Source organism: Nesoenas mayeri (genome assembly GCF_963082525.1).
Source record: "Nesoenas mayeri genome assembly, chromosome: 24".
Taxonomy (NCBI): Eukaryota; Metazoa; Chordata; class Aves; order Columbiformes; family Columbidae; genus Nesoenas; species Nesoenas mayeri.
Window position 1 is genome coordinate 5602024 of NC_137546.1, and position 24629 is coordinate 5626652.

Sequence of the window (24629 nt, forward strand, 5' to 3'; positions counted from 1 at the left end):
AGATCTGATTTAGAAAAAAAGAGCTGAGAACTCCTCTGACCTGATTGACTACAGCCACAAAACCACCAGCCTCTAGACATCTACGTGTGTGTACATATATATATATATATATAATCTATATACATCCTGTGATGGTTTACCCTGTCTGATCTCCCACCTGATAGCACAGAGTCAGCAGCAAGAACAGCACTTTTGCCTCCTGCAAAAAAGAAATGCATTTTTGCAGCATAACCCAAGGTTTCTTCAGCAACTGTTTGGGGGGTGTCACACAGGCTTTGTCACCCCTCACTCCCTGGGGACAAGTAGGTCCTTGCACTTGTCCCCAGCACTGAATGCAGGTACAGAGAGGATGCCTTGGATGCCTCTTGAGTGCAATTGTCCCTCTCCTTCCTCCCCAAATTGAGATATTTCAAGGGGTGGGTGCTTTGCCAAAGCCTCCCCAGGCAGGATTTAATATTTCCCCCACTGCAGCTCTACAAAGACACCCCAAATTTACACAGAACCTGCTTGGAAAGAACATCCAAGGCTTGCAAAGTCTCTGGGAAGCCAAAGACCCCAGAAAGCTTGCAAAGAAGTCCAAGAAGCTTTAAAAGTCCCCCCAAAGGCTTGTAAAGACCCCAAGAAGTTTTCAAAGATCCTCCAGAGTTTGCAAAGACCAAACTCAGTTTCCAAAAAGCCTGGGAAGTTTGCAAACACCTCGTCCTCCTTCCACATCGATGCCTCAAAGACAGGGACCAGTGCAGCAGAAATTTGCTCTCCCAGCCCCTTCCCCACGCAATCCAGTTGCCCTTCTCCATTTTTTCCCCAAAAATGGGGCATTTTCTTCTCTTTCATTTTGTTGCAAGTTCCCAGGGAGCCAGGGCTGCTCAAATAAACCTCAGATCACCCCAAAATCCACAGAGAAACCAAAGTTCCAAGCCCATATTTGCAAGCAGGTGACACTCACTCCTAAGGGTCCACAAGTTTCCTTCTGCCTGACAAGTGCTGGGGGATTTAACCCAAACCAGCACCATCAGGTGGAATATAAATACATTTAAAAATAGATATATAAAAGAAACCATGCGACCAATTAGAAATCCTGCTGGGAATTCTAAAAACTTACAAGTGATGCGGTGACCTTGGGGTTTTTCTGTAAGATGGGAAGGATTTGGGGTTGGGTTTGTTGGGTTTCTTTTTGAAGAAGAGGAGGATTTAAAGAGCACATGTTTTCCTCCCTGATAACTGCAATACTAAATCCTTGGATGGAGGAATAGGGAAATGAAAATGGTTAAAGAGAAGTTGCTTTTTGTTCATTTTCCTCTAAACTGATGGGTTTACACCTCTATTTCCCCAGCCCGCAGGTCCCAGGAGGGTGTAGAAGATGAGGCCACTCCAGCCCCTGGCTCCAATTTGGGGTAAAAAGAGACAAAATAAGTCTCACACAGTGCTTAAAAGCACAGTCTGCTTGTGCAAACAACACAGTTTCCGTTTCTTTTATTCTTTTTAAATTATTTCTCTTTCTAGTTCCTCTTTCAACAGCGTTTCCTACTACTGGCGCTTTAAATAGCCAGGGGTTAAATAGATAAATCACGACGCTTCTCAAAAATAACATGTCAGCAGGTCAGCTCCTGGGTCAGGGCGTCATTTAACTCATGATGTTCTACAAAAGAGACAAGCCAAGAGCAAAGTGGTTTATATTTTCTTATATTTCTCAGAGAGAACATCTACGGGCTTCAATAAAACCTCCCCGTTACCACAAAATGTCATTTTTGCGTTGCCGAAAAGCAGCAAAACTGCCCCTTTTTTGGTGTGTGTTTCAAAGTCCTCACTCATATTTGCTCAGGTCATGGAGGGAAAAAAAACACCAAAAACCACAAAAAAACACAAACACAACAGGATCTACTTCAGATGGGAAACTGGATTTGAGTTATTTCCTATGCCCCAGCCACAGAGGGAAGAGAGCACTAAAAAAGAAGAGCCCAAAAGGGATTTAAATAGGGAACAGCAACCTGAACATTTTCTGCCCCTCGCTAATTGCTTGTGGCTCCCAAAATCTGGGGCACAAGTTTTGGTTTTAAAAGATGAATATTTAGCTCGATGCTAATGAAAATGCAAACACCTGTGTGGGCGGCAATTGCTCCCAATGTGCTCCGCTGCAGGGTGGCAAGCGACAGGTTTGCTGTGCAAAACCACCTCCAATTTCCCCTCATTGGCAACTCGCTGCTGAGTTTCCCTCTGAAAATAAGGGGAAAACAAAAAAAAGAGTGTCCTGCTTTATCCTAAGGGCTGGGAAATGTATTTTTATTTCCCAAGTGTAGCCAGAGTTTTTCCATAGAGTAGATAAGAGCGGACACCCCACAGATGGAAATGCCAGCTGGAAAACGCAAAGCGGCACAAAATCGCCCCTGCGTTGGGCTGCTTGTCCCAGTTTGGGGTGGGGGAGATGCTGGAGGGACTGGGGGATGCTGGGGACAGCTGGGGGAGCTCCTTGCGTAGGGTTGGGAGCCGGCCAGGCTCAGGGCCAGCTGCCCTCCCTCTCCATCCCTTCCCTCCCCTCCGAGATCATTTTCATGGGGCTTTAGAGGGTCCAATCCAGCCGCCTCCTCCCATTGCATCAGGGTGGGGGCTGCGGAGTCGTCATCCCAAACTCCGCATGCTTCCAAGGTTGAGGGATTTGCTGTGGGGCCAGGCGAGGAAGAGGAGGGAGGTGTGGCAGGGAGGAAGGAGAAGCGGTTGGGTTTTGTTGGGGGGCTCGGTGGCACCCGAAGCGGGTGGGGAAGGGCGCGTGTGCCCATCGTCGGGGCATCTGGGCTGCGGAGATGTCGGGGGAGCGCACGTTGAGGCTGCAGCACGGGAACCGCATCGAGGCCTTGTGCGTGCTGGGCACCCATATCTCCGCTGACGTCTATGGGTGAGTGGGACGCCCCAACTCTCCCCTTCCTCCATTGCTGAGCTTCCACTTTTCTCCCCACCTTTACCTCCTTTTTTATCCTTCTGCAAATCCCCCTCTCCTCATTTTTCCTTATTCTCCTCCAAAACTCTCAGCCCTGACGCTGTGATTTAATGGAATTCATGAGCAAAATCCTCCCCAGTCTTTGCAAATCTGCACAGATCCCAGGAAAGCTTTGAGCATCCACATTTTTGCTACGGTATTAATATTTACCCCGAGTCTGTGACAGCGATGGGTTTGATCCTTTTGCAGTCAATGGATCCAGCGTCATCTCAGAAAGGTGCTGGAGAGCGGAGGGATGAGCAGGAGCCACAGGGATAGACTGAAAATGTCGAGATGCAGCTGGGAGAGGGGAGAAAAAACAAGATCTAGTGAGCAAACAGTGTCCTGGGACAGGACACAAGCCCCACAACACCAGCCCTGCTCCCCTAAAACAAACCTGACGCTGCATTTCAAGATAATTATTCCTCCTCAAAGGAAAAAGTTTAAAAGCTCGTTTTACAGTCAATCCTGGTCTTCGCCACTTCTGCAAATCTCGCCCTCAATATTCAAGCCAAGCGGCACAGTTACAACTCATCTGGCATCAATCTGGGTCAAATCTTCTCCCGATGGGATTCCCAAAAGCAAAAAACAAGGAAACCAAACCAGTTTTTCCGTGCATAATTAAACATAATTTAACCGTTTAAGAAATGCCAGGGCAGCAGTTAATGAGCGCTCAGATTTCCTCTCCCCCCCCTCTAACCCTGCTGCAGGTTTGGCGGGACCACTGGCATCCAGAAATTTGATAAATGATGCTGTAACGGTGATAGGGCGCGAACGCTCGGGTGTCAGAAGCATGTACGGTCTGAGGGAGCCTGCGCCGCAGGAGCTGAAAGCAGCCCAAAAATAAAAACCCTGGAAAGACGGGGAAATTAGGGACAAGGAGCCAGGCAAGGGGATGGGGATGTGCAGAGCAGCTGGAAAATAACAAGGGCACATCAAACTGGGAGCGGTGCAGCACCAGCTGCTTCAGAGTTGGGTAAAAACACCTCAAAAATTAGAGTTTCTCACGGTAAAGTCTCTCAGTTGGGTTATGACAAGCTGCTAAATACCAGGTTTGCTTCGGCTGGAAAAGAGACATGGATTTCTTCATTGAAATGCAAATGCAAGTTCGGTTCCAGCGGCACTAAATGCTTTGGCTGTGATTATTATGGATCATAATCCACACTGATGGCTGCAGAATAGACTCTGTTTGCTAAAATAGCATGTGCTTGTCTACACAATAAAAAAGACAATTCAAGCATTCACAGGCAGGGAGGAAACACAGAAACATGTCAGTGGTGAGCGTGGAGACACCAGCCCCAGTCTTGGCTGTGTTTTGCACAGCAAAGTTCATTGCAGCAAGAACCAGGGGTTTTTTTGGTGCAAACATATAAAAATAGAGTGTTTTTGGCAGGGCGGCCCCAGCCGGGGCAGTTTCCTTCAGCGTGAAGCACACAGAGGGGGTGAGCGTGGAGGTGACGTGCCGGGGCCAAGCAGAGGACGGATCAGCCACCGGCAGCGGGACACGATGGCCGCTGGACGAGGGGACAGTCCTGAGGTTCAGCATGAGCCAGGCCAGCACTGAGGTCAACGATAACAAGGTAAGAAGTAGGGGTGCTGGGATGGGGAACCCCCACCTGGAGGGAGAAAATCCATCCCCAAGCAAGGATTTGGGGGTTTACAGGTAACCGTCAGCTTTTACGCAGAGGGAGGGCAGCACATCAACCAAGCTGGGGTCTTCCTCACCGGCATCGGTGAGTAAGAAGGTCTCTGCAATGCAAAAAATCCATTTTCACCCCCTCGGTCCCTTGAAGGAGGATGCTGGGATGGGGGGTCAAAGATAGACCCAAATTTGCTGGGCCTGGGGGGGCTTCTGTAGCCACCCAAGCTCACTATACCCTGAGGTGACACTGGAATCGGCCCATCCAGGAATCTCTTTGGACGTTGACGCGGATCGGGATGGCGTGGTGGAACAAAACAACCCCAACAAGGTAATTCAGCCTTTCTGCTGCACAGAAAGTCCACGGGCTTGCAAAAGCCTGAGCTTGCTAAGGCCCAGGAGGTGTTTTAGGCAAGCTGGACCTGGGGCCCGGAGGGACACGGGGCCATCCTGCTCGTCAGCTGCGATAAGGAGAGTCCCTTCACTCCAGCATCCGACTGTGACAACGAAAGGGTATTCAGCAAAGAAGGTAACAGCTTCAAACGAAAAATCATAGAAAGCAAAAAACGCTCCGTTATTGCCCTTCTTTAACATTTTAGAGATGCATTTTCACTTGGGAAGCAGCTCCCATGAGCTGCTCTCCACCAAGCTGCTGAGTAAGCTCCCAACATGGGAATTTTTCTTTTAATGCCATGCAAAACAAATTGCAGTCAAGCAAGGGCATGAAGCACGGCCAGAAAAATAGCAGAGGTGCCACCGGCTGCAGAGCTTGGCCCAGGAATGCTTTGTGCGGGTGAAAGGAGCTCGCGGCGACGCCAGCCAGGAATTCCCGTCCATTCCTGGAAAACTAAAACCACGCGGAGTCGATGCCCATCAACTCCTCGAGGCCGGGGACCGGCTGGGTCAGGGCTGTTGGGGAAAATTAAAATTAAAAAAAAAGCATTTGTTTCAAAGCCTAAGCTTTAGTAGCAGGGCCGCAGGTTGTTTTTCCAGCTTGCAGAGGCCGGTAGCGAGGGAAGAGCAGATTTTTTTGCGTGGGAGACGCAAATCCCAGGAGGGAGCATGGGCAGAGCTGCACCGTGCAATCATCCATCATGCTATTACCATTTTCTTTCTTGCAACCCCAGATTTGCTGGATATGTCTCGGATGATCTTGAGGACTGAAGGGCCACAGCGTCTGCGCCGGGGGTACAAAATCATCCTCTATGTTCCCGTTTCCGACGCCGACAAAGTTGGGGTCTATTATGTGGATAGTAAGTCCTTCCTCACCTCCTCCTCTGCCTCTTCCTCCTCATTTGTGGTGTTTTTGAGATTCCTGTGAGCTCTTTTCTTTCCATCTCTGACCTCTTTACACTCTGCAAGTGGCATTTTGATGCAAACCATGTCCTCAGCATCCCTCCTCCAATTTTTTCCAGCACTGAATATTCTCTCTTCTCAATCAGCTGAAAAACTTTGGAGATGAACAAGCACAGGGCCACAAAGCCATTTACCCAAGGTCAGCCAGCAAAAGAATAGCAAATAAATAAAATCCACTTGTCCTGATATCCAGACACTTTATCCAGGGTGGCAACACACTCTACAAAACATTTTCCCTCCTTATTCTTTATGGGCACAGTGATTTACTCCCTGGGATCAAAAAAAAACTCTCATGCAGCCCAGAAATGTGCCATGAAGTCACTTGGTCTTGTCCCTCCATACAGTGGCAGGGGGGTTGGTGGCATTGTCACCCCACAGCAGGTCAGAGGGGGCTGCAAGGGTAGAAACCCCCGTGGCAACATCTCCCCAGTAACTGCTCCGTCCAAGGAAAGGCTGAGACACTTTTTCCTCACCTTTCTTGTGCTTAGTTATAAAATTGCAAGCCCCACAACTGTTTTAAGGTTCTTCCAGGTGAAGTCTCATCCACCCACAGAGGCAGAGAATCCCAGCGCAGAGGGACCACGGTACCTCCTTGTGCACAAGAAAACAGGCTGGAAAAAACCCAAAACATTGGAAATTGCCCATTTTCCACTTTCTCTTCTTGCAGACCCCTTCTTTGGGCAGCGCTACGTCCAAGTGCTGGGCCGGAGGAAGCTGTACCATGCTGTGCAGTACACTGGCGGGGCTGCCGAGCTCGACTTCTTTGTTGAGGGTCTTCGTTTTCCTGATGAAACCTTCCCTGGGCTGGTCTCCATCCACGTCAGCCTCCTGGAGACACTGGCTGAGGTTTGGTGGTCCAGGGGAAGGGGTGCAGATGGGAGGCTGCAACAGCCCGAAGGGGGTGGGGATTGAATGGTGTGGTCCCCATTAATTTACCCCAAGAATGACCTCAAGAATAAGGTATTTGGGGGGAAATAGTGGTAACCAGGGTGTGGAAAGTCCCTGATTTCTACTTGCTTCCCCCAGGGTATCCCCCACACCCCAATCTTCACCGACACGGTAACATTCAGAGTAGCGCCGTGGATCATGACTCCCAACACTTTGGCACCAGTGAATGTCTTTGTCTGCAGGTAAAGTCCCCAACCAAATCAGCATCAGCCCCACGGTCTCCCTGAGGGTCACCGTGACAGGCTGGGGAGGTGACAGGCAGAGGGAACATTGATTTTCCAGCAGCCCTTCAACCCCTTCCCTCCTGCCACCCCATTTCCCAGCATGAAGGAAAACTACCTCTTCATGAAGGAGATCAAAAACCTGGTGAACAAAGCTGGCTGCGAGCTGAAGGTTTGCTCCGGCTACATCAACCGCGGCGACCGCTGGATGCAGGTAGGTGGACACCAGAGTGCAAAAAACAAAACCTTTTCCTTCCCTGATGTGCCCCCTGTGGGTTTTCCTCCCTTTATTTTAGGATGAGATTGAGTTTGGCTACACTCATGCCCCCCATAAAAGCTTCCCGGTGGTGCTGGACTCCCCTCGAGACGGAGGGATGGAGCAACTCCCCATCAAGGAGCTGCTGGTAAGAGCAGAACAGTTGCTTGTGGTGCCCAAGGAGCAGCTTGAAGGTTTTTATGCCATTTAACCTCTGCTAAAAGTCTCACTTGCACTTGGCTCCTTGGAGGCCCTGTAATGAATTAGCTGAAAAATCAGAGTTAACAGCACTGCATGGAGATACTATTCCATCCACAACCTCCTCACCTTCTAAAAACAAGGATCAGAACCTAATCCACATCCCAACCACCCAGAAAACCCTTTATCCACAAAGTTCTGGATGAGATGGGCAAGGAGGACCTCAGGGAACAAAGGATTCCTGCCATGCTTCAGGACAGGAATGGATTTCTCCACCCTGAATATCCAAGAATTGGCTGGTTTTTCCTTCCCTTCTCCGCATTCGTGACTACACAGCGGCTCCCGAACAGGAAAGGAAAGTGTGAGAGGGTCAGTTTACTTCCTTGGAAGAGAAACAACACACAATCGGCTGCCAAAAAACATCTCTGCGGGGCTTCTTCACGGAGGCAAAGGGCCAGTCACAGGCAGGGCGCGCAAAGAAAGCAGGAATGCTGGCTGGGGCATTTTGGGAGAGTCCAGCATCAAAAAACATGGAAAAAAAAAGATGGTTTGGATGATCCCTTTGAGATATCGCCATCCAGAAAGGGTGGGACATCCCCAAGGAGCCACCAAAGCCACCCCGTACACCCGGCCAGGCTCTGGGAGCAGCCTCAGCCCTGATATTCTCCCCATAATTAATGGGAGAAGAGGATAGCTTGTCGTTTTGTTATTGTTGCACGTCACTGTGGGGAAGGTTAAGCACTTTCAGAAGTGTTAAAATACATCGTTTCTCATGCCTGAAATGAGAACACACAGTCCTAGATTCATCAAGCAGGACGAATTCCTCTTCAGGAATTGCTCCGCTTCATATTTAGCGAAGCAATCTCAGCCTGTGGAGCCGCTAACACGCCATACTCCAATTTCTGCTTTGAAGCCTCCCCTAATCCCCACTCCTATCTTTCCAATCTCATTTTCCAGCTCAGAATATTGAGCCAAACACAACACGGACGGGCCCTCCTCTCGCCCCGGCCAAGCCCTAAACCCTTAGGACCCCACGCCAGGGAAAAAGGAGACGGGAGGCAATTAAGCCCCTCAAAAATCAATCTGGAACTGATAGGCCTTGGATGCGACACTCAAACCTGGGATGAACCAGCGCCTTGACAGTTGAAACCGTATCAGCTCCGCCATTTATTAAACTGAAATAAGCCAAGAGCAGCTGTTTCATGCTCGATCCCTCTCATAGCACCCAGGGGAAGGATCTGATCCTCTAGATATGCACCCCAAAAACGTAGGGGGAGCCTTGGGGAAAGGCAGCAGTAGCTCCCAGCTCCTCCGAACACCCTCAATTTAAAAGAAAAAAAGCAACTTCTAGATCATAACCACTCAACCTCAGGTCTCCCCATGCATTCTTACCAACTTATATATATAATATATTACCCCAAGGAAACCCAACACTTATAAGCGATTGGGATTTAATGCAAACCCAACCGATCCCTGAGCTTGTCCCCAGGGGATGCCCTGAGCTCTGAGTCCACATAAACCAGAGCGCAAGGATGGGCTCAAGGCAGGATTTGTGTCCCACCGCTGCCATTTTTGCCCCATTTTAAACGCCGCTATCACTCCCCTTGAGCATTTGACCCTGGCACATCACAACTGAGCGTTAATTACCCCCGTGCGCACAACACCTTAAATCCCATATATATTAAGTGTTGAAAATCAGGGTTTAAATGGGATTTAAACAAAGTGCAGCCCTTGGGGTGGCTCTTATAGTTGGGGTGGATTTACCCTCAGGAGCTGAACTTCATGGAGCTCAACAAGAACCATCCAGACACTTCAGGGCTACCCAAGCACCTCATTAGCTTAATGCCAACACTTAAACACTGACTATGAGATAGCAGAGGAGATCTCAGCCCAGCTCAAGGCTTGAGCTCCACTCCCAGCGTTTACCATTTATTTCTGAGTCAAAATAGCCTAGGAACAACCTTTATCCTCTTGCCTTCCCTTGAGCCTCTCCTTATCCACCAAAAGGCTTCATTCTTGTTATCTTGTACCCACTGGAGCAGGTCTGAGCTCAACAGGAGGGATAAAACCAGAGATATGGAGGCAAAGGGGGCTCATGCAAAGCCCACAGAGATTTCTCTTACCCCAGGGCCCTGATTTTGGGTACGTGAGGCGAGAGCCACTCTTTGAAGCCACCACCAGCCTTGACTCCTTCGGATACCTGGAGGTCAGCCCACCCGTGACCGTGGCAGGGAAGGAGTATCCCCTGGGGAGGATCCTCATCGGCAGCAGCTTCCCCATGTAAGAGAGGTGAAATCCATGGGTTCGGGAGCAAAGGAACCACAACTGCCCCTAAATATAACAAAAAAAAAAAAAACCACATTAAGAGCCTTAATTAGCCATTCCCTGACCAGCTGCAAATCTGACACCTTACAGAGTGTGTGCAACCAACCTCTGCCTTCATATTCGCACCCCCCTCAAATTATTTATATGTCCATATTGCTGCATAAGTATTTATTGCCCTTGTTCTCTCACCCACAGATCCGCAGGGAGGAGGATGACCAAGGCGGTGTGGGATTTTCTCTATGCCCAGCAAGTCCAGGCTCCCATAGAGCTCTACTCCGACTGGTTGGCTGTGGGTCACATCAACGAATTTGTCACTTTTGTGCCCGCCTCCGACGCAAAGGTAGCCCCCAAACCCCCACACCGCTCCACGGTTTCTCCTCTCAGACACTAATCCCATTGGGGCACCTCTAGAGAAAAACCCAAAGCTCTTTTCCTTGACAATCCCAGCCAGTTATTTGCTTGAATTCTCACTCCTATCCCCAAAAGGAGGGCTCTGAATGGAAAAAACAGACTTTCCTGGTGAATAATCAACACAGATAAAAGAAAAAAGGTACTTGCAAAGGTAATCCAAGAAATTTAAATCTCAATATTCACACACACTGGCCAAGGCTCCTGGCAACTCAGCATTTCCAGATGGTTGTAAAAGCCCTTTCCTGGTTTTCAGTGCTTCTGATAAAGGACTTTTCCTGCTGGGGAAAATCACATCTTAACCAAAAGGTTCCAAAAAAGTAGTACCTACATAAAAAATCCCCTACAAGGCCTCCCTGGGCTTTATAGACCTCACCTGGGCTGGGCAGAATTAGACCCAGCTGCAGCCAAGCCCAGGCAGCAGTTTAACCCCTTGAGGTTTGTTAGACGGGGATTTACCAACAGCACAAATCACCGATAGCTCATTTAGATACACCTTCTCAGCGCTGCATTTAAAAAAATGAATAAATAACCGCAAAGATGCCTAATTTTAAGAGTTTAAGCTCAAGTTTGTAGACTCATAGAATGAAGGGACCTTAAGGATCATCTAGTCCAACCCCCAAAAAATTAATTCCTTGTAAAAATAAGTCCCCCAAGGCTTTGGATGAGGCACTTTTGGTGACTGCTGTTCTTCTTCTGTCCCCGCAGCGGTTTCGGATGCTGATGGCCAGCCCCGCCGCCTGCTACAAGCTCTTTCGGGAGAAGCAGAAGGAGGGTCAGGGTGAAGCCACCATGTTCAAAGGCAAGGGGACAGCGGGTGGCTTCAGGCCCAGCTTTGATGCCAGCGAGGGCGGCAGCGCCTGACCGACATGCGGGTGTCCATGGGCTGGGGGAGGGACGTTGGGGACACTTTCCCACATGGTTTGTCCTTCACACCTGGTCGGGCCACCGTTCCCGGCCTCCTCAAGCCCTATTTTGGGAAAGCGAGTGGGATGGGATGGATCAAGAACCTCTGCACGGAGGGGATGCACAAAGGACAACTCAAATTAGCAGCGTTTTGTCTCGCTTACCCTTCCCTCCCTTGCTGGTTTGGGTTAATTTGAATATTATCCATGTACAGCAGGGTCAAGGGAAGAGTTTTGTCCCTCCAGGGTCACCCCCAGCACATGCCTGCCCCAAAACAAGGGCTGGAGGTGGCACCTCTGCTTTTATGGAGCTGAGGGGAGAAATTTAGGAGCTAATGACCCCCATGGGCAGGAGGGTGGATGACAGGACCTTTCCAGTGCTCTTCCCAACAGGCAGAGGTTTGTCTTCCACCCAATTTCCCCATAAACCAAGAATTGGGATTCCCAGCAGCCTTAACTCCAAGCTCAAGGAATCAGAATTTGTTGTATTTTTATTCTTTTTCCCATTTCTGTGGCCTATTTTAAGCCGGGCTCCTACCAGCACCGCTTCATTTGGAGGGTGTTTTTGCATTTGCAGGGTACTCGGGGACAGACACAAAACGCGTCACCATTAACAAGGTTCTTTCCAACGACATCCTGGCGCAGCAGAACCAGTATGTCCAGGTAATAACCAACATTTCTGGCAATAATGGATACATTTCTTGCAATAATGGATACATTTCTTGCAATAACTGATATATTTCTTGCAATAATTGATATATTTCTTGCAATAATCACCTGAGGCGGTGCAAACCCTTAAAGAAGGTGACACATTTTAGCTCTTCTGTGTGAGATGGTTTTGGGGATTGTGCCCACCCACGTCCTCAAATCTCGGCCTGCTTTTCCCGATCTCCTCCAGCGCTGCATCGACTGGAACAGGGACATCCTGAAGAAGGAGCTGGAGCTGACGGAGGAGGACATCATCGACCTGCCCGCCCTCTTCAAGCTTGACAAGCAGGGCAAAGCTGTGTCCTACTTCCCCAACATGGTGAGCAGCGTTCCCGTTCCTTGGATCCTCCCCAAAAAACAGCTTATTCAGCTCGAACGAGTTGCCCCAAAAAAGCAGTCTTTACAGCTGCCCCAAAAAAAGAAAGTATCTCCAAATACACCCAGGTCAACCACAGCTTTGTAGCTTCATGTTGCTTGCGGTTAGGTTAAACTGTATGATTTTGACGTGAAAACCACTCAAAGTGGTGAAATGTCAAGGTGTGAGGCACATTTTAATGATTAAAAGGGGGAAAACACTGCCGGATTTGGAGGTCAGCAGGAGGGTGGGCTGCCAAAAGTAGTGTCCGTGCCCCCATTTTGAGGCGATGCCAATGGGTGAGGGCATCCAGCGGCTTCTCTTCACCTTCCCCAGTCCTGACGCCGCCGGGTTCCCCCTCTGTGTCACCCCACAGGTCACCATGATGGTTCTGGCCAAGGACTTGGGCATCCCCAAGCCCTTCGGCCCCGTGACGGGAGGTGAATGCTGCTTGGAGCGACGGGCCCGTTCCCTCCTGGAGCCACTGGGCCTGCGCTGCCGCTTCCTTGAGGACGTGTCCTCCTACCACGGCAGCCTGGGGGAGGTTCGCTGCGGCACCAGCGTCCAGCGCCGGCCCTTCACCTTCCAATGGTGGCGCATGATGCCATAGCGGGGCCTGTTCCCCCCTCCGCCTTGGTCCCTGGCGGCTTTTCCAGCGTGTGTTGCTTGTGATTCAGTTAATAAATCAATTTGCTGTGAGGAATCACAGAATCCCAGAATGTCAGGGGTTGGAAGGGACCTGGAAAGCTCATCCAGTGCAATCCCCCCATGGAGCAGGAACACCCAGATGAGGTTACACAGGAAGGTGTCCAGGCGGGTTGGAATGTCTGCAGAGAAGGAGACTCCACAACCTCCCTGGGCAGCCTGGGCCAGGCTCTGCCACCCTCACTGGGAACAAGTTTCTTCTCATATTTAAGCGGAACCTCCTGTGTTCCAGTTCGCACCCATTGCCCCTTGTCCTGTCACTGGTTGTCACCAAGAAGAGCCTGGCTCCATCCTCCTGACACTGCCCCTTTCCATATTGATCCCCATGAATGAGTCCCCCCTCAGTGTCCTCTTGTCCAGCTCCAGAGCCCCAGCTCCCTCAGCCTTTCCTCACACGGGAGATGCTCCACTCCCTCCAGCATCTTGGTGGCTGCGCTGGACTCTCTCCAGCAGTTCCCTGTCCTGCTGGAACTGAGGGGCCACAGCTGGACACAAGATTCCAGGTGTGGTCTCCCCAGGGCAGAGTAGAGGGGCAGGAGAACCTCTCTGACCTACTGACCACCCCCTTCTAACCCAGCCCAGGTCCCATTGGCTTCCTGGCCACAAGGGCCCAGTGCTGGCTCATGGTCACCCTGCTGTCCCCAGGACCCCCAGCTCCCTTTCCCCTACGCTGCTCTCTAACAGGTAATTCCCCAACCTATACTGGTACCTGGTGTTGTTCCTGCCCAGATGCAATATCTAAAGATGAAGAAATTTAAATTATAAGGGGCGATAATGGCGAAAGAAAAGGAGGGAAGCCCTCAGGGAGGGGACACCATTTTACCCCTCAGCACCCACCATTTTGCCCTTCCTGGGGTTGTGACAGGTGGAAAGCTCTGGGTTGCTTCTCTCTAGGAAGAATTCGGCTGGGAATTAAAAGGGGGATGCACCGATCCCCTTCTTTCCTTAAAAAGTTGGGATGGGGGCGTCTTGACCCCGCCATCCCGCCTTGTGCCACAGGGCGCCACACTCAACATGGCGCCGCACCCAACATGGCGCCGCACCCAAGATGGCCGCCAGAAAAGCCCCGCCCTTTTGTCCCGATTACACCCGCGCTCTATGGCGGCCCTTGGCCGTTCCTTCCCCTCCCGGGGGTGGAAGTGCGCAACACCAAGATGGCGGCGGCCGTGGTGGCAGTCTCCTTGAGGAGCCGCGTCCCCGCACGGCTCCTGCGGGCCGGGCCGCGGCCGGTGAGGGGCTGGAGCCGCCCTGCCCCGGGCAGCCGGGCGAGGGAGGCGGGGCTGGAGGGAGCTGGGGGGCTGGGAGGGAGCTGAGGGGAAGGAGAGGGGCAGGGGGGGCGCTGGAAGGGATGAGGGAAGGGTTGGGCAGAGCTGGGGGGCAAGAGGAGGCTAGGGGGGCTGGAGAGGGTGCAATAAGAGTTGAGGGGGAGCTGAGGGGAAGGAAGGGGCAGGAGGTGGTGCAGAGGGGTCTGGAAGGGAGCTGGGGTATAGGAGGGGGTGCAGGAAGATTGGAGGGGAGCTGGGATGGCAGGGGGGGTGCAGTGTGTGCTGGGGGGGTCTATAGGGTCTGTAAGAAGGATTGGGAGGGAGCTGGGGGGCAGGAGGGGGTGCAGGAAGATTGGGAGGGAGCTGGCATGGCAGGAGGGGGTGCAGGAAGATTAGGGGGGAGCTGGGATGGCAGGAGGGGGTGCAGGAAGATTAGGGGGGAGCTGGGATGGCGGAGGGGTGCAGGAAGATTGGGGGGGAGCTGGGATGGCAGGAGGGGTGCAGGAAGATTGGGGGGGAGCTGGGATGGCAGGGGGGGTGCAGGAAGATTAGGGGGGAGCTGGGATGGCAGGGGGGGTGCAGGAAGATTGGGGGGGAGCTGGGATGGCAGGAGGGGGTGCAGGAAGATTGGGGGGGAGCTGGGATGGCAGGGGGGGTGCAGGAAGATTGGGGGGGAGCTGGGATGGCGGGGGGGGTGCAGGAAGATTGGGGGGGAGCTGAGATGGCAGGAGGGGTTGCAGGAAGATTGGGGGGGAGCTGGATGGCAGGGGGGGTGCAGTGTGTGCTAGGGGGTCTATAGGGTCTGTAAGAAGGATTGGGAGGGAGCTGGGGGGCAGGAGGGGGTGTAGAGGGGGCAAGAGGGAGTGAAGGAAGGGTTGGAGGAAGCTGAGGCACAGGAGGGGGTGCAGAGGGATTTGGGAAGGAGCTGGGGGGCAAGAGGGGGTGCAGAGAGGGTTAAGGTAGAGCTGGGGGGGTGTAGGGGGTGTGCAGGGAGCTGAGGGGCTGGAGAGGATGCTGAGAGGGAGCTGGGGGGGTGTAGGGGGTGCAAAGCAGGCTGGGGGGTTCTGGAGGGCTTGCAGGAAGGGTTGGGAAGGAGCTGAGGTTCAGGAGGGGGTGCTGAGGGGGAACTGGGAGGTGGGAGGGGTAACTGAAGGATTTAGGAGAGAGCTGCAGGGTGTCAGTGAAGGGTTGGGAGGGAGCTGGGGGGCGGGAGGGGGTGCAGGATGGGAAGAGGGTTCAGAGCAGATAGGAGAAAGGGCGTCGGACTTGGAGGGGCAAGAGGATGTGTGAGGGACATATTAGAGAGGATGTGGGGGGCAAAAAGGAGCGGGAATGGGTCTGGAAAGGATTTAGGGGAGGTAATGTTTGACAAGGAATTGTAGAAGATGCAGGTGTTCTAGAAACAAGTTGGAAAAGATGTGGGACCAAGAAGAATAAGGATATGGGGAAATTTGGGGAGAGGTGAGTAGAGGTGAGTGGCCCAAAGAGGGAAGAAGCTCCTGGGGGGACACTGGGAGCTGGAGGTTGTTGCCCTGGAGTGGGGTAGAGACACAGCTGGGAGCTTTAGAGGTAGTTGTGGGGCAGAGAGAGTGTTCAGGGCTGTGGAGGAGTGAAAGGAGTGTCCACAGGAGCACCTGGGGCTGCCCGTTAGTTTTGTATTATCTCCTCTTAATCACGGAGCAGGAAGGAGCCCCAGGACACAGCTGCTTGCCTGGGCCCAGCTGCCTTGGAAGGATTTGCCAAAAACCATATAAGTGCCCGAACATGAAGCGGCGACGGGTCCTGCAGCTCTTGCCCCAAACCACACATCCTTATGTCATTTTGTTCCTCAATTAAATCCACCTCAAGGGACCTCAGGGCTGTTTTTTTGCTGTTGTTTGACTTCAGATGTGCCGGGGAGCGCAGACTGCAGCCGCAGCCGCGCCTCGGATCAAGAAGTTTGCTATCTACCGATGGGATCCCGACAAGCCTGGGGACAAGCCCCGCATGCAGACATACGAAGTGGATCTGAATAAGTGAGTGTGGCCCGGCGGGGAGAGGTTTTGCTGCTGGGCAGGTGCTCTGGGCCTGTGTGTGCACAGGTTATCTGCAGAGTGATAATGGAAGGTGTTTGAGAAGCACTTGGGTGAGAGCAAAGGGTGGCAGCAGCCTCGTTATTGTTAAAATCTCGTTAGAGTGGCTGGGAAGGTGGTGCCTCAGCTGTGTTAGAGCTGCTTGTCCTCAGCACTGGTGAGATAAGAGTTATCTCTTGATGAATCTTGACTGTGATCATATGGGATGAGTTTTCCCTCCCTCAGCTGTCAGTGTTAAGTGTGGCAAACAAAACTGTTCCCTGAATGCCACTGTCCCAATAGCTGTTGCTTTGTTTTGCCACTTCTCTGAGATTTTATCCGTGTCCCTTAGTTCTGTTGAAAACTTAATTGTGTTTGTGGCTTTAATAAGCTTTATTTATACAGTTCTTGGGGTATGTTCCAAAAGGAAAGTGTTTTACCTATATTGCACAGTCCCAGACCTGGCAGACAAGGTGGTAGCTTTACCAACTCTTCTCTTAGGTTTCTTAACACTTAGTTACTTTTAATTTCCACATTTTGTTAAACCTGCAGTAACCAACTGCACACTTTGGGGTAACAGAAAGCAAGCAGAAGCAGGCTATTACCAAGCAGCTGAATGAGGACAAGTATATGACTCCACTAGCACATGAGACAGTATCCTTCAGATGAGTAGTGCCCAGTAGGTTCTTCTCAATGTCTTCTGAAACTTTACTAGATATATGATTTTTGTAGCATGTGTAATTAGTAAACACTGAATTTAGAGTACAGGGAAAATGTGGCACCATTGGGGTTGCTCGTGGGATTTTACCCAAGGATGCAGCAGAAATTCAGCATCCTGCTTGGCCTGTCTCTAATTTATCATGGCTTAGATCTCATGCCTGCCAGCAGAGCTGAATTCATATGTTATTTGTCCCAAACCTGTCACTTTCTGGACTGCTTTTTAATCTTCCTCCTAGAATTACATTCAGAAAGGTCACTACTATCCAATTGGAACCTTATCAAAGATGCACATGCAAGCTGGATTCATGCTTATCGAGAATGGGTCATAAATCCAGAAACTGCATGTCACAAAGTACCATTACCATAACAAATAACTCACATGGAAAGCAGTGTCAAAAAAGCTCTTGCCAAGAAAGCTCTTCTCCATAATTCTGCAAACGGGTGCAGACTTCCTTGTGGCACAGAAACCTCCGTGTGGACACATGCGCCTTGATTTCCTCGTGCTCTTGCCAGAGGAATTCACCTCAAGCTCTTTCCAAAAGCTTCAGCTACAAAACCACGCAGCTCTGCTCAAGAAGCGCATGACAGAGAACTCAAATTTTTGTCTGACTTGCCCCAGTTAATAATCTCTGGGTGTTGCCTCATCTGCTGTATAAAACATTACCTAAATTGTCCGAAATTGTTTGGGTTTGTGTGCAGCGCTGCCTCTTGTGACTAAAGATAGACAGGCTTGTCAAAACCTGATTCAGAAGGAGAGAACCGGTAGGAAGGGACTCGGTTTTTAATTGTGTTTGAACTTTCTCTAGCTGAGCCAGATCTTCTGGGCATCAAGACATGGAAGGGCTTCTCTCCTGAGTGTCCTGAGGCGAACGGGTTGTGCTGCTGATCAAGATATCTGTCCTGTTGCCTGAAATTGGCAAAAAAAGTCTATTTTTAATTGCAGTTGCTCAAAATCCTTTTAGGTGCTGCTCAGTTGGGGTGCCAGAGGTCAAGTACTGAGGCTGGGGGATGAATTATTGGGGTTCACCGACTTCTCTTTTTCCTGTTACAGATGTGGGCCTATGGTGCTGGATGCTCTGATCAAGATAAAAAATGAGGTGGACTCCACTCTGACCTTCCGCAGATCATGTCGGGAAGGTAAGAAGGACGTTTTCCCCACTGTCCTAAACTGAAGATTGTCCTTGAAGACTCTTGGTTGCTGACGGTGTACGTGTAACCACTGGAAAACAACCCTCTCCTCCAGCCTTTGAAATAATGAATCAGATAGTAAAGTTAAAGCTTATATTCCCAGGGCGGAACCGCAGAACACTGAGCTGTGAGCAATAAAGCTTAAACAGCCCTGGTAATTCCTGTTTCTGGCCTAATCTCGTTTATCTTGCTGCCCTCCAGTGACGGCCGGTGGAGGGAAATCCAGCGAGAGAGGTGACAGCAGCAAAATTGAGGAGGCAGGCGTGAGGAAGTGAATTGTAGGAGCTGCTGTTGGAATTGGAAAGGGTGTAGCTGGAAAAGGACTTGGGACTTCCAGGAATAGCTTCAGGAATTTCTTTTATTTTGGCCCTCTGATTAAGCTCAATGATTGAGCAAAAGGCCATCTGGTGGTTTTACGCTGCAGAGCTACCGGCGGCTTCTCCTCTGGGTACAAATCGGCATTTCTGGCTGCATTAGAGGTGGCTTTCCTATTTAAAAAAAAAAATCCTAATTCCTGGATAATGTTGGGATGCTGAGCTTAAAGTGATAGTTGTGGAAATGCAGGAAGGGAGGACGCCTAATGAAACAACTTTGGATTTAATGAGGTGAGTTTGCAAGTATGAGAAATTCAGGCGCAGCTGCTGCCTGAAGATGTTTGGACTTGGACCTACATGAAAAGCCGCTTCAACGCAGCCGTTTCCTGCAGAATCTGCATAGCAGGCGGAGGAATTTCATGCAGTGTTTGATATTTGGACAACCAGCTCTGCTCCTGAGCAGCTGGAATTAATTGCCCTGAATAATTTTCATTAAGAACCTGGAGATGGATTTTTTTGAGCTGAGCTGGCTCAATCTTGTCCCTTTTTCTACCATGCAATAAAAATGACGGCGCGTTGCTGTTGCACACTCATGGGCCTGTGTCTGCAGTCCCAGTTCCCTCTCCAGTTGACTGGAAAATACTGGTAACCGTTTCTGGAGTGGGAGGAACAACCTTGTTTGGGCGCCAGCTTTTATCTGGCAACAATGGGACGGCCGAGCAGCTCGTGCCTGTGAGGAGCGGTGGCATTTCTGTCTCTCTTATCAACTGATATGTGTCAAATCCTCCCAAATGAGAGTTTTGCCCTTTCAACATTTGTCTTCTTTCTAATGGGATGTTTTCGACATCGCTCTGAATTGGACACCCGAGCTCCGGAGCCGTATCTGTGACAGCTCTGCACTGGTTTTCCCTGTAAACCTTGGCCTTTCCTTGGCTACATCTGATCCTTCTGTAACTGGGAGATCGTTAGCGGTGTCATTTAATCCATTTGTTTAGCTATTTTTATGCTGTTTGTTCTGGTTTACTGTCTGTCCTTTCGCCTTTGGGACGTAATTAACGCAGTTTATGGCACCGCTCTACGCCGCTGCAGAAAGCACAGCAAGAAGCCTCTATCTTAGGGACTTTGTTTTATGTTCCTGACCTTCAGGGAAGTTCCGACCGTAACTGTGGGGCCGATGAGGGCTGCGCCTGCTTCCCATTTTAAAATCTCAGCGGTAGCTGTTTCGCATCAATACAAACTTGTGCTTCAAACCTCTGAGCAAAGCTGAGCGTTTCCCCCACTAATATGAAACTAATGAATGATGCGAAAGTGGTGAAGCGGCCAAGCTGCTTGTTTTCTGTTGTGGAAGGAAGTTCAATGCTGAGAATGTGTTTAAGCTTTAATGAAAGTGACTCTTGTGTTTGTTCTTTATTTAAATGAAGTGTTTGGCCCAGTGACAACTTGAGGCATTTTTCTTGTCACGTACAGAGTTTCTTGACGACAACTTGAGGGCATGTTTGGGGCCAAGAGGATCTTCCTCAAGGAGGATAAGAGGGTAAATATTGAATGTTTTATTCTTCTTTTCCCACTCAGGCATCTGCGGCTCTTGTGCTATGAACATCGCAGGTGGCAACACGCTGGCCTGTATCAAAAGAATTGACCCCAATCTCAACAAAATCACTAAAATCTACCCTCTCCCGCACATGTACGTGGTGAAGGACCTTGTTCCCGTGAGTATCTGTCAGCTTGTGACCGCGGTGACACCGTTCCGGGCAGCGGGGGGTCCAGATGGGGTTGGAGGGGGAAACATTGGGAGGTACCAACAATATCAGGTCTCCCAATTCACGTTTTATTCATGCTGATGTTTTCTGGTGTGGGTGGGTCTGAGCTTCACTAAATCTGTCCTTGTTTGGAGGAATGTGACAGGTTAAAGTACAAAATGCCACCCATTCAATCTCGCGCATCGCTTTGGGTTATTAAACGTGACCTCTTTGCCTTTTGACTCCTAGGACTTGAGTAACTTCTACGCACAATACAAATCCATCGAGCCTTACCTGAAGAAGAAGGATGAGTCAAAACAGGGCAAGGAGCAGTATCTGCAGTCCATCGAAGACCGTCAGAAACTGGTTACTGCTTCTTTTCTGTTTAAATCCCTTCCAGATAAGACTGGGGTTAAGCGTTAGCCTGCAGTAGCTTCAAGTTGCTTTGATGACAAAGCCGTCTGGTGCAAAACCCGGCGTGGGTGGCATCTGCTGCCTGAAATGCAGCGTCACAGCATGCCTGTATTGCTTGGGGAAATGTTTGCTGACGAAACGCAGTCATGGTTGTGATGGGGACTCTGATTTTCCACTGTCTGTGCTGCGAAACCACGTGTGTTTGTACAAACGTTGCGAAGGCTCCAGGTTTGTAATAACCCCAGGGAGATAAGGCGCTGCAGTTTACGCCGGGCACGTAGGATGTTGGGTGCAGTGCTGTCTGTCTCGTCTAGCTGCGTTTTAGCCTCAAAAACTAATGGCAAGAGCTAAACTCCGCGTTCGCGCAAGTTTTAGGATCTTGGGAAGTTTTCCATCGTGTGTTCACACGGCACAACTGGTGCTGCCAGTATCTGAACTGCAGGATTTGTACAATCTGGAAGCATCTCAATCCAAGAGCAAGCGTTAGTTCTGCACCACTTCATGACCTTATCCAATCTATACATAAGAACTAAAGGGGACTCTCCCTACACGTGCTTTTCATAAAGCAGCATCCTCGCAATTGCTTTCTCATTTAGGTAGGAAGAAGCAAAGTTAAAAGCAGCTGCAAGAGCTACCTGAATCTTTCTCACCACTAGTAAATTTGCTTTTTATCTCATTTCTGACATTTCTCTTGCTTTGAGAATGGTCTGCGTGCAGGAGAACCTTAGATACAGTGTCAGCTGAAAAACTCCCACTTTTTCTGAAAATCATCAATTATTTGAAATGTTGTGATTAGAAATAAATTTAAAGCAAGGAGTTAACTCAAATAGCTTTGACAAGTCTTTCCAGAAGTGGACTGGAGCAGCCCCTCCAATGCAGTAGATATCCTACAAGCTCCTAGAAGGTTTTTGGCGTCCTGTGTCTTTCTAAACTAAATTTAATGAGTTACCTGCACAAAAAAGCAACTTGCAGAGATGTAGTTTAAGCCAGACTGGACTCCCTCTCTTAGCCTGGGGGGGTGATTGAACTGGGAGACCTGGGGGGATTTAACAGTTGTCTGCCCAGTGTCACTTCCATGTAGGTCTAAAGTTCTTCAGCACCCAAAATAAAAAGGCCTTGATTTCTGTAAAAATGGCTAAAGACTCACACCATTCCTGTTCTATAAGTGCCCGGAGATCCCCTGAAAACACACGATAACTATGAGCTCTTTGAAGCTGCTGGGCAAATTTTGCTCTTCTTTAACACAATTTTGAGCTGTTAATTGGTTGCATGTCTGTGCTTTTCCTCAGCTGCTTGCTGGGAGAGGCTGGAAGGAAGGAATGCAGGAAGATCAAGCAATTTTCACTTCTCTTTTATTCCACTTTATCTTTTCCCCCCAGTTCATTGCACAGGTTGAGCAGGGAGGATCTCATGCAGCTTGTTTTAGAGGAACTGCTTCAGTGTAAGGTTTTTGGAGTCTCTAGAGGGGCAGGCGGTGAGGGAAGCACGTGCTCTCGTAAATCCCCTCTTTAAAAAACAGGCTTTGTCATGAGTTTCTGCAGCGTCTTGACTGTGCTGTCCCACCAGGACGGACTCTACGAGTGCATCCTGTGCGCCTGCTGCAGCACCAGTTGCCCCAGTTACTGGTGGAACGGGGACAAGTACCTGGGTCCTGCCGTGCTGATGCAGGTAAGGCCAGATCCCTATAGGGGCTCCTGGTGAAATCACTACAGATATTTGCAAGTGGGATAGAACGACATAGGACCTAGGATTCTGGAGTTAGGTGTTGCTTTTGAAACCTCCCGTGATGACACCACCTTGACGAAGCATTTTGGGGTGTCCCCTGCCCTTGACTTTCAGGCCTATCGCTGGATGATCGATTCTCGAGACGACTACACAGAGGAGCGCCTGGCGCAGCTGCAAGACCCGTTTTCTCTCTATCGTTGTCACACGATCATGAATTGCACGCGGACTTGCCCGAAGGTATGTGTGTGTGTGTCCTGCACGTGTTTCCAAGCACCGGGTTTGAAACCGGTAGGAAAACACCCGCTTTGGTGTTTGTTTTGCTGCCGCTTGCCTTGGCTCGTTCAACCTCTTGACCCCCAGCGAGTTGCCAACAGTTGTGCTCATGGTATGAGAGGACGTGGTAATGTTCTTATTTTGCGTCACAGGAACATTTCTTCCTCGTGAGCAAGGCTATGACTTCGAGAACCCGTTGCCAAGGTTTAGGAGCGTGACTGTAGGGGGCTGACCGGGAAATTTTGTCCTGCATAGTCTGATCAGCAGCATGATTAACACACTTAACCCCCACTCAGCACAACCTTAAACTGCAAGAGTAGCAGCTGTCCCTTGCTGTCTTGTGCAATTTGTATCATGGAGAAGACTCCGGCAAGTTTTTAGTGCCTTTGGGGGATGTGTTTTGTGCTGACATCCTGTTGTCAGGGCATTTCCCAGCTGATCTCTTTATTTCTTTCAAGAACCGAGCAAGTTCTCCCAAATCAGAGCATGTCTTTTCCTTATTGCTGTGACCTCATGCCTGTTGTTGGGCAGATTATCAAGTTTTGCTTCCCTGCCAGCTGTGGTGTTTTCTTGCCAGCCTTTCCTTGCGCCTGGCGGTGGGGCCATTACTCTTGAGCTGCGAAATAACACGGAGGCAAATGCTTGAGATGTGGGGACGATGAGATGCTGGAGATCTGAGTCGCCAGGCGTTGGTCAGGACCTCTGCACGCTGATATCTTTTGTGTGTGTTATTTTTCTCAAGTGATTCACTGGCTACAGATAATTCCCCCTTTGTATGGGGAGCCAGCTCATCATCTGATGTCGCCTGTAGTTCAGCTAAAGGTGAAGGTTCAGCTCGAAGATCTTGCTGGGAAATAAATGGCACGTTGATGCTTTGTCTCAACTCAGAGACAAATCTCTGGTTAACAACACGTTTCCCCTCGTGTGCTCTAATCCCGGTTCTTGTCTCAATCAGCCCCCAAAGTTTGTGCCCAGCTAATTCCTGTTCCTTCCCCGTCCTGTGGCCGGAATCACGGGTGGTCGTGATCTCCCCCATCTCGTTTTGAGGTTGAACACGCTTGGTTTAGTAGCAGTGCCGCAGGATTAAGGGCTTTTGCAACATGACATTTGTCTGTATTGTAGAAAAAACCCTTCTTTGGAAAGCTTGTGTGAGGAGCATTTTAATCTTAGGAGTTCATGTTCTTGCTCCCTTCCCTAGTGTCCTCCAATACAGCTTTTTTATTGCACACAAGGCAAATAAACACATCTCATGTGCCATGTTTTACAAGGCAGTTTCCTACCTCCAGAAATCATCTTGTAATACCTGTAAAAGTCTTGGATTCTGCCCTGCTTGAGCTTCATTAAAAGTTCCTATCGCTCTGTCCCTCGCTCTTCTCTTTGATCCTCGTGTTGCTGATTAAAACAGCTCCTTCCAAGTCAAATTAGTGGTTTTTTTCCCTTCTTCAAGCAGTGGGAAAGCGCTGCTGGTGCAGCCTCTGGGTAGAGGAGCTGAGCACGGGGTGCTGAGCACTCTGCCAGCTGCTTTTTGTACAAACAGCAGCATATTTGTGAGTTTAGCGACTTAAATCAAGGCGAAGATGGGGAGGATGCTCCAAAATGCTCATTTCCAAAGGAGTTAACTGAAACTTTTCCTTCTTTTTAGGGTTTGAACCCTGGCAAAGCAATTGCTGAGATCAAGAAGATGATGGCGACGTACAAACAGAAGGCGACCGCCGCGTAACGCTGTTCAACTGGAAGAATCACACACAAACGTGCTTTACCAAAAGTAATTTATACCTGATTTAGCAAGAGAAGGTTCCACCAGGGGGTTTGGTGTTGTTGCCATAGGTTTGCATGTACAATAAATAACTGTAAAAACCAAGAGTTGTTATTTTATTAAGCCAATTTTGAGCATCGGCTCTGCTGTGGGATGAAGATTTGAAAGCATCTCCGGAGACAAAAAAGA

The 24629-nt window shown here is 49.9% G+C and overlaps 2 protein-coding genes across 2 annotated transcripts; both read left to right on the top strand.

Annotated features, from left to right (window-relative positions):
- Positions 1–2798: 2798 nt before the first annotated feature.
- LOC308049304 (protein-arginine deiminase type-2-like) lies at positions 2799–12900 on the top strand (the record flags this gene model as incomplete). The annotated part of the gene is made up of 16 exons (XM_080358861.1): positions 2799–2890; positions 4365–4551; positions 4635–4704; positions 4880–4941; positions 5022–5139; positions 5738–5863; positions 6634–6812; positions 6993–7096; positions 7238–7349; positions 7432–7539; positions 9718–9869; positions 10110–10254; positions 11031–11124; positions 11805–11890; positions 12126–12254; positions 12667–12900. The coding sequence occupies 16 exons, from the start codon at positions 2799–2801 to the stop codon at positions 12898–12900; spliced, it is 1998 nt and encodes a 665-aa protein (XP_080214987.1).
- A 1196-nt stretch (positions 12901–14096) lies between these two features.
- SDHB (succinate dehydrogenase complex iron sulfur subunit B) lies at positions 14097–24545 on the top strand. The gene is made up of 8 exons (XM_080358891.1): positions 14097–14224; positions 16148–16275; positions 18083–18168; positions 20106–20242; positions 20522–20638; positions 22253–22354; positions 22526–22648; positions 24327–24545. Exons 1-8 carry the CDS (start codon positions 14150–14152, stop codon positions 24402–24404), a joined length of 846 nt encoding a protein of 281 aa, XP_080215017.1. The 5' UTR covers positions 14097–14149; the 3' UTR covers positions 24405–24545.
- Positions 24546–24629: the final 84 nt, after the last annotated feature.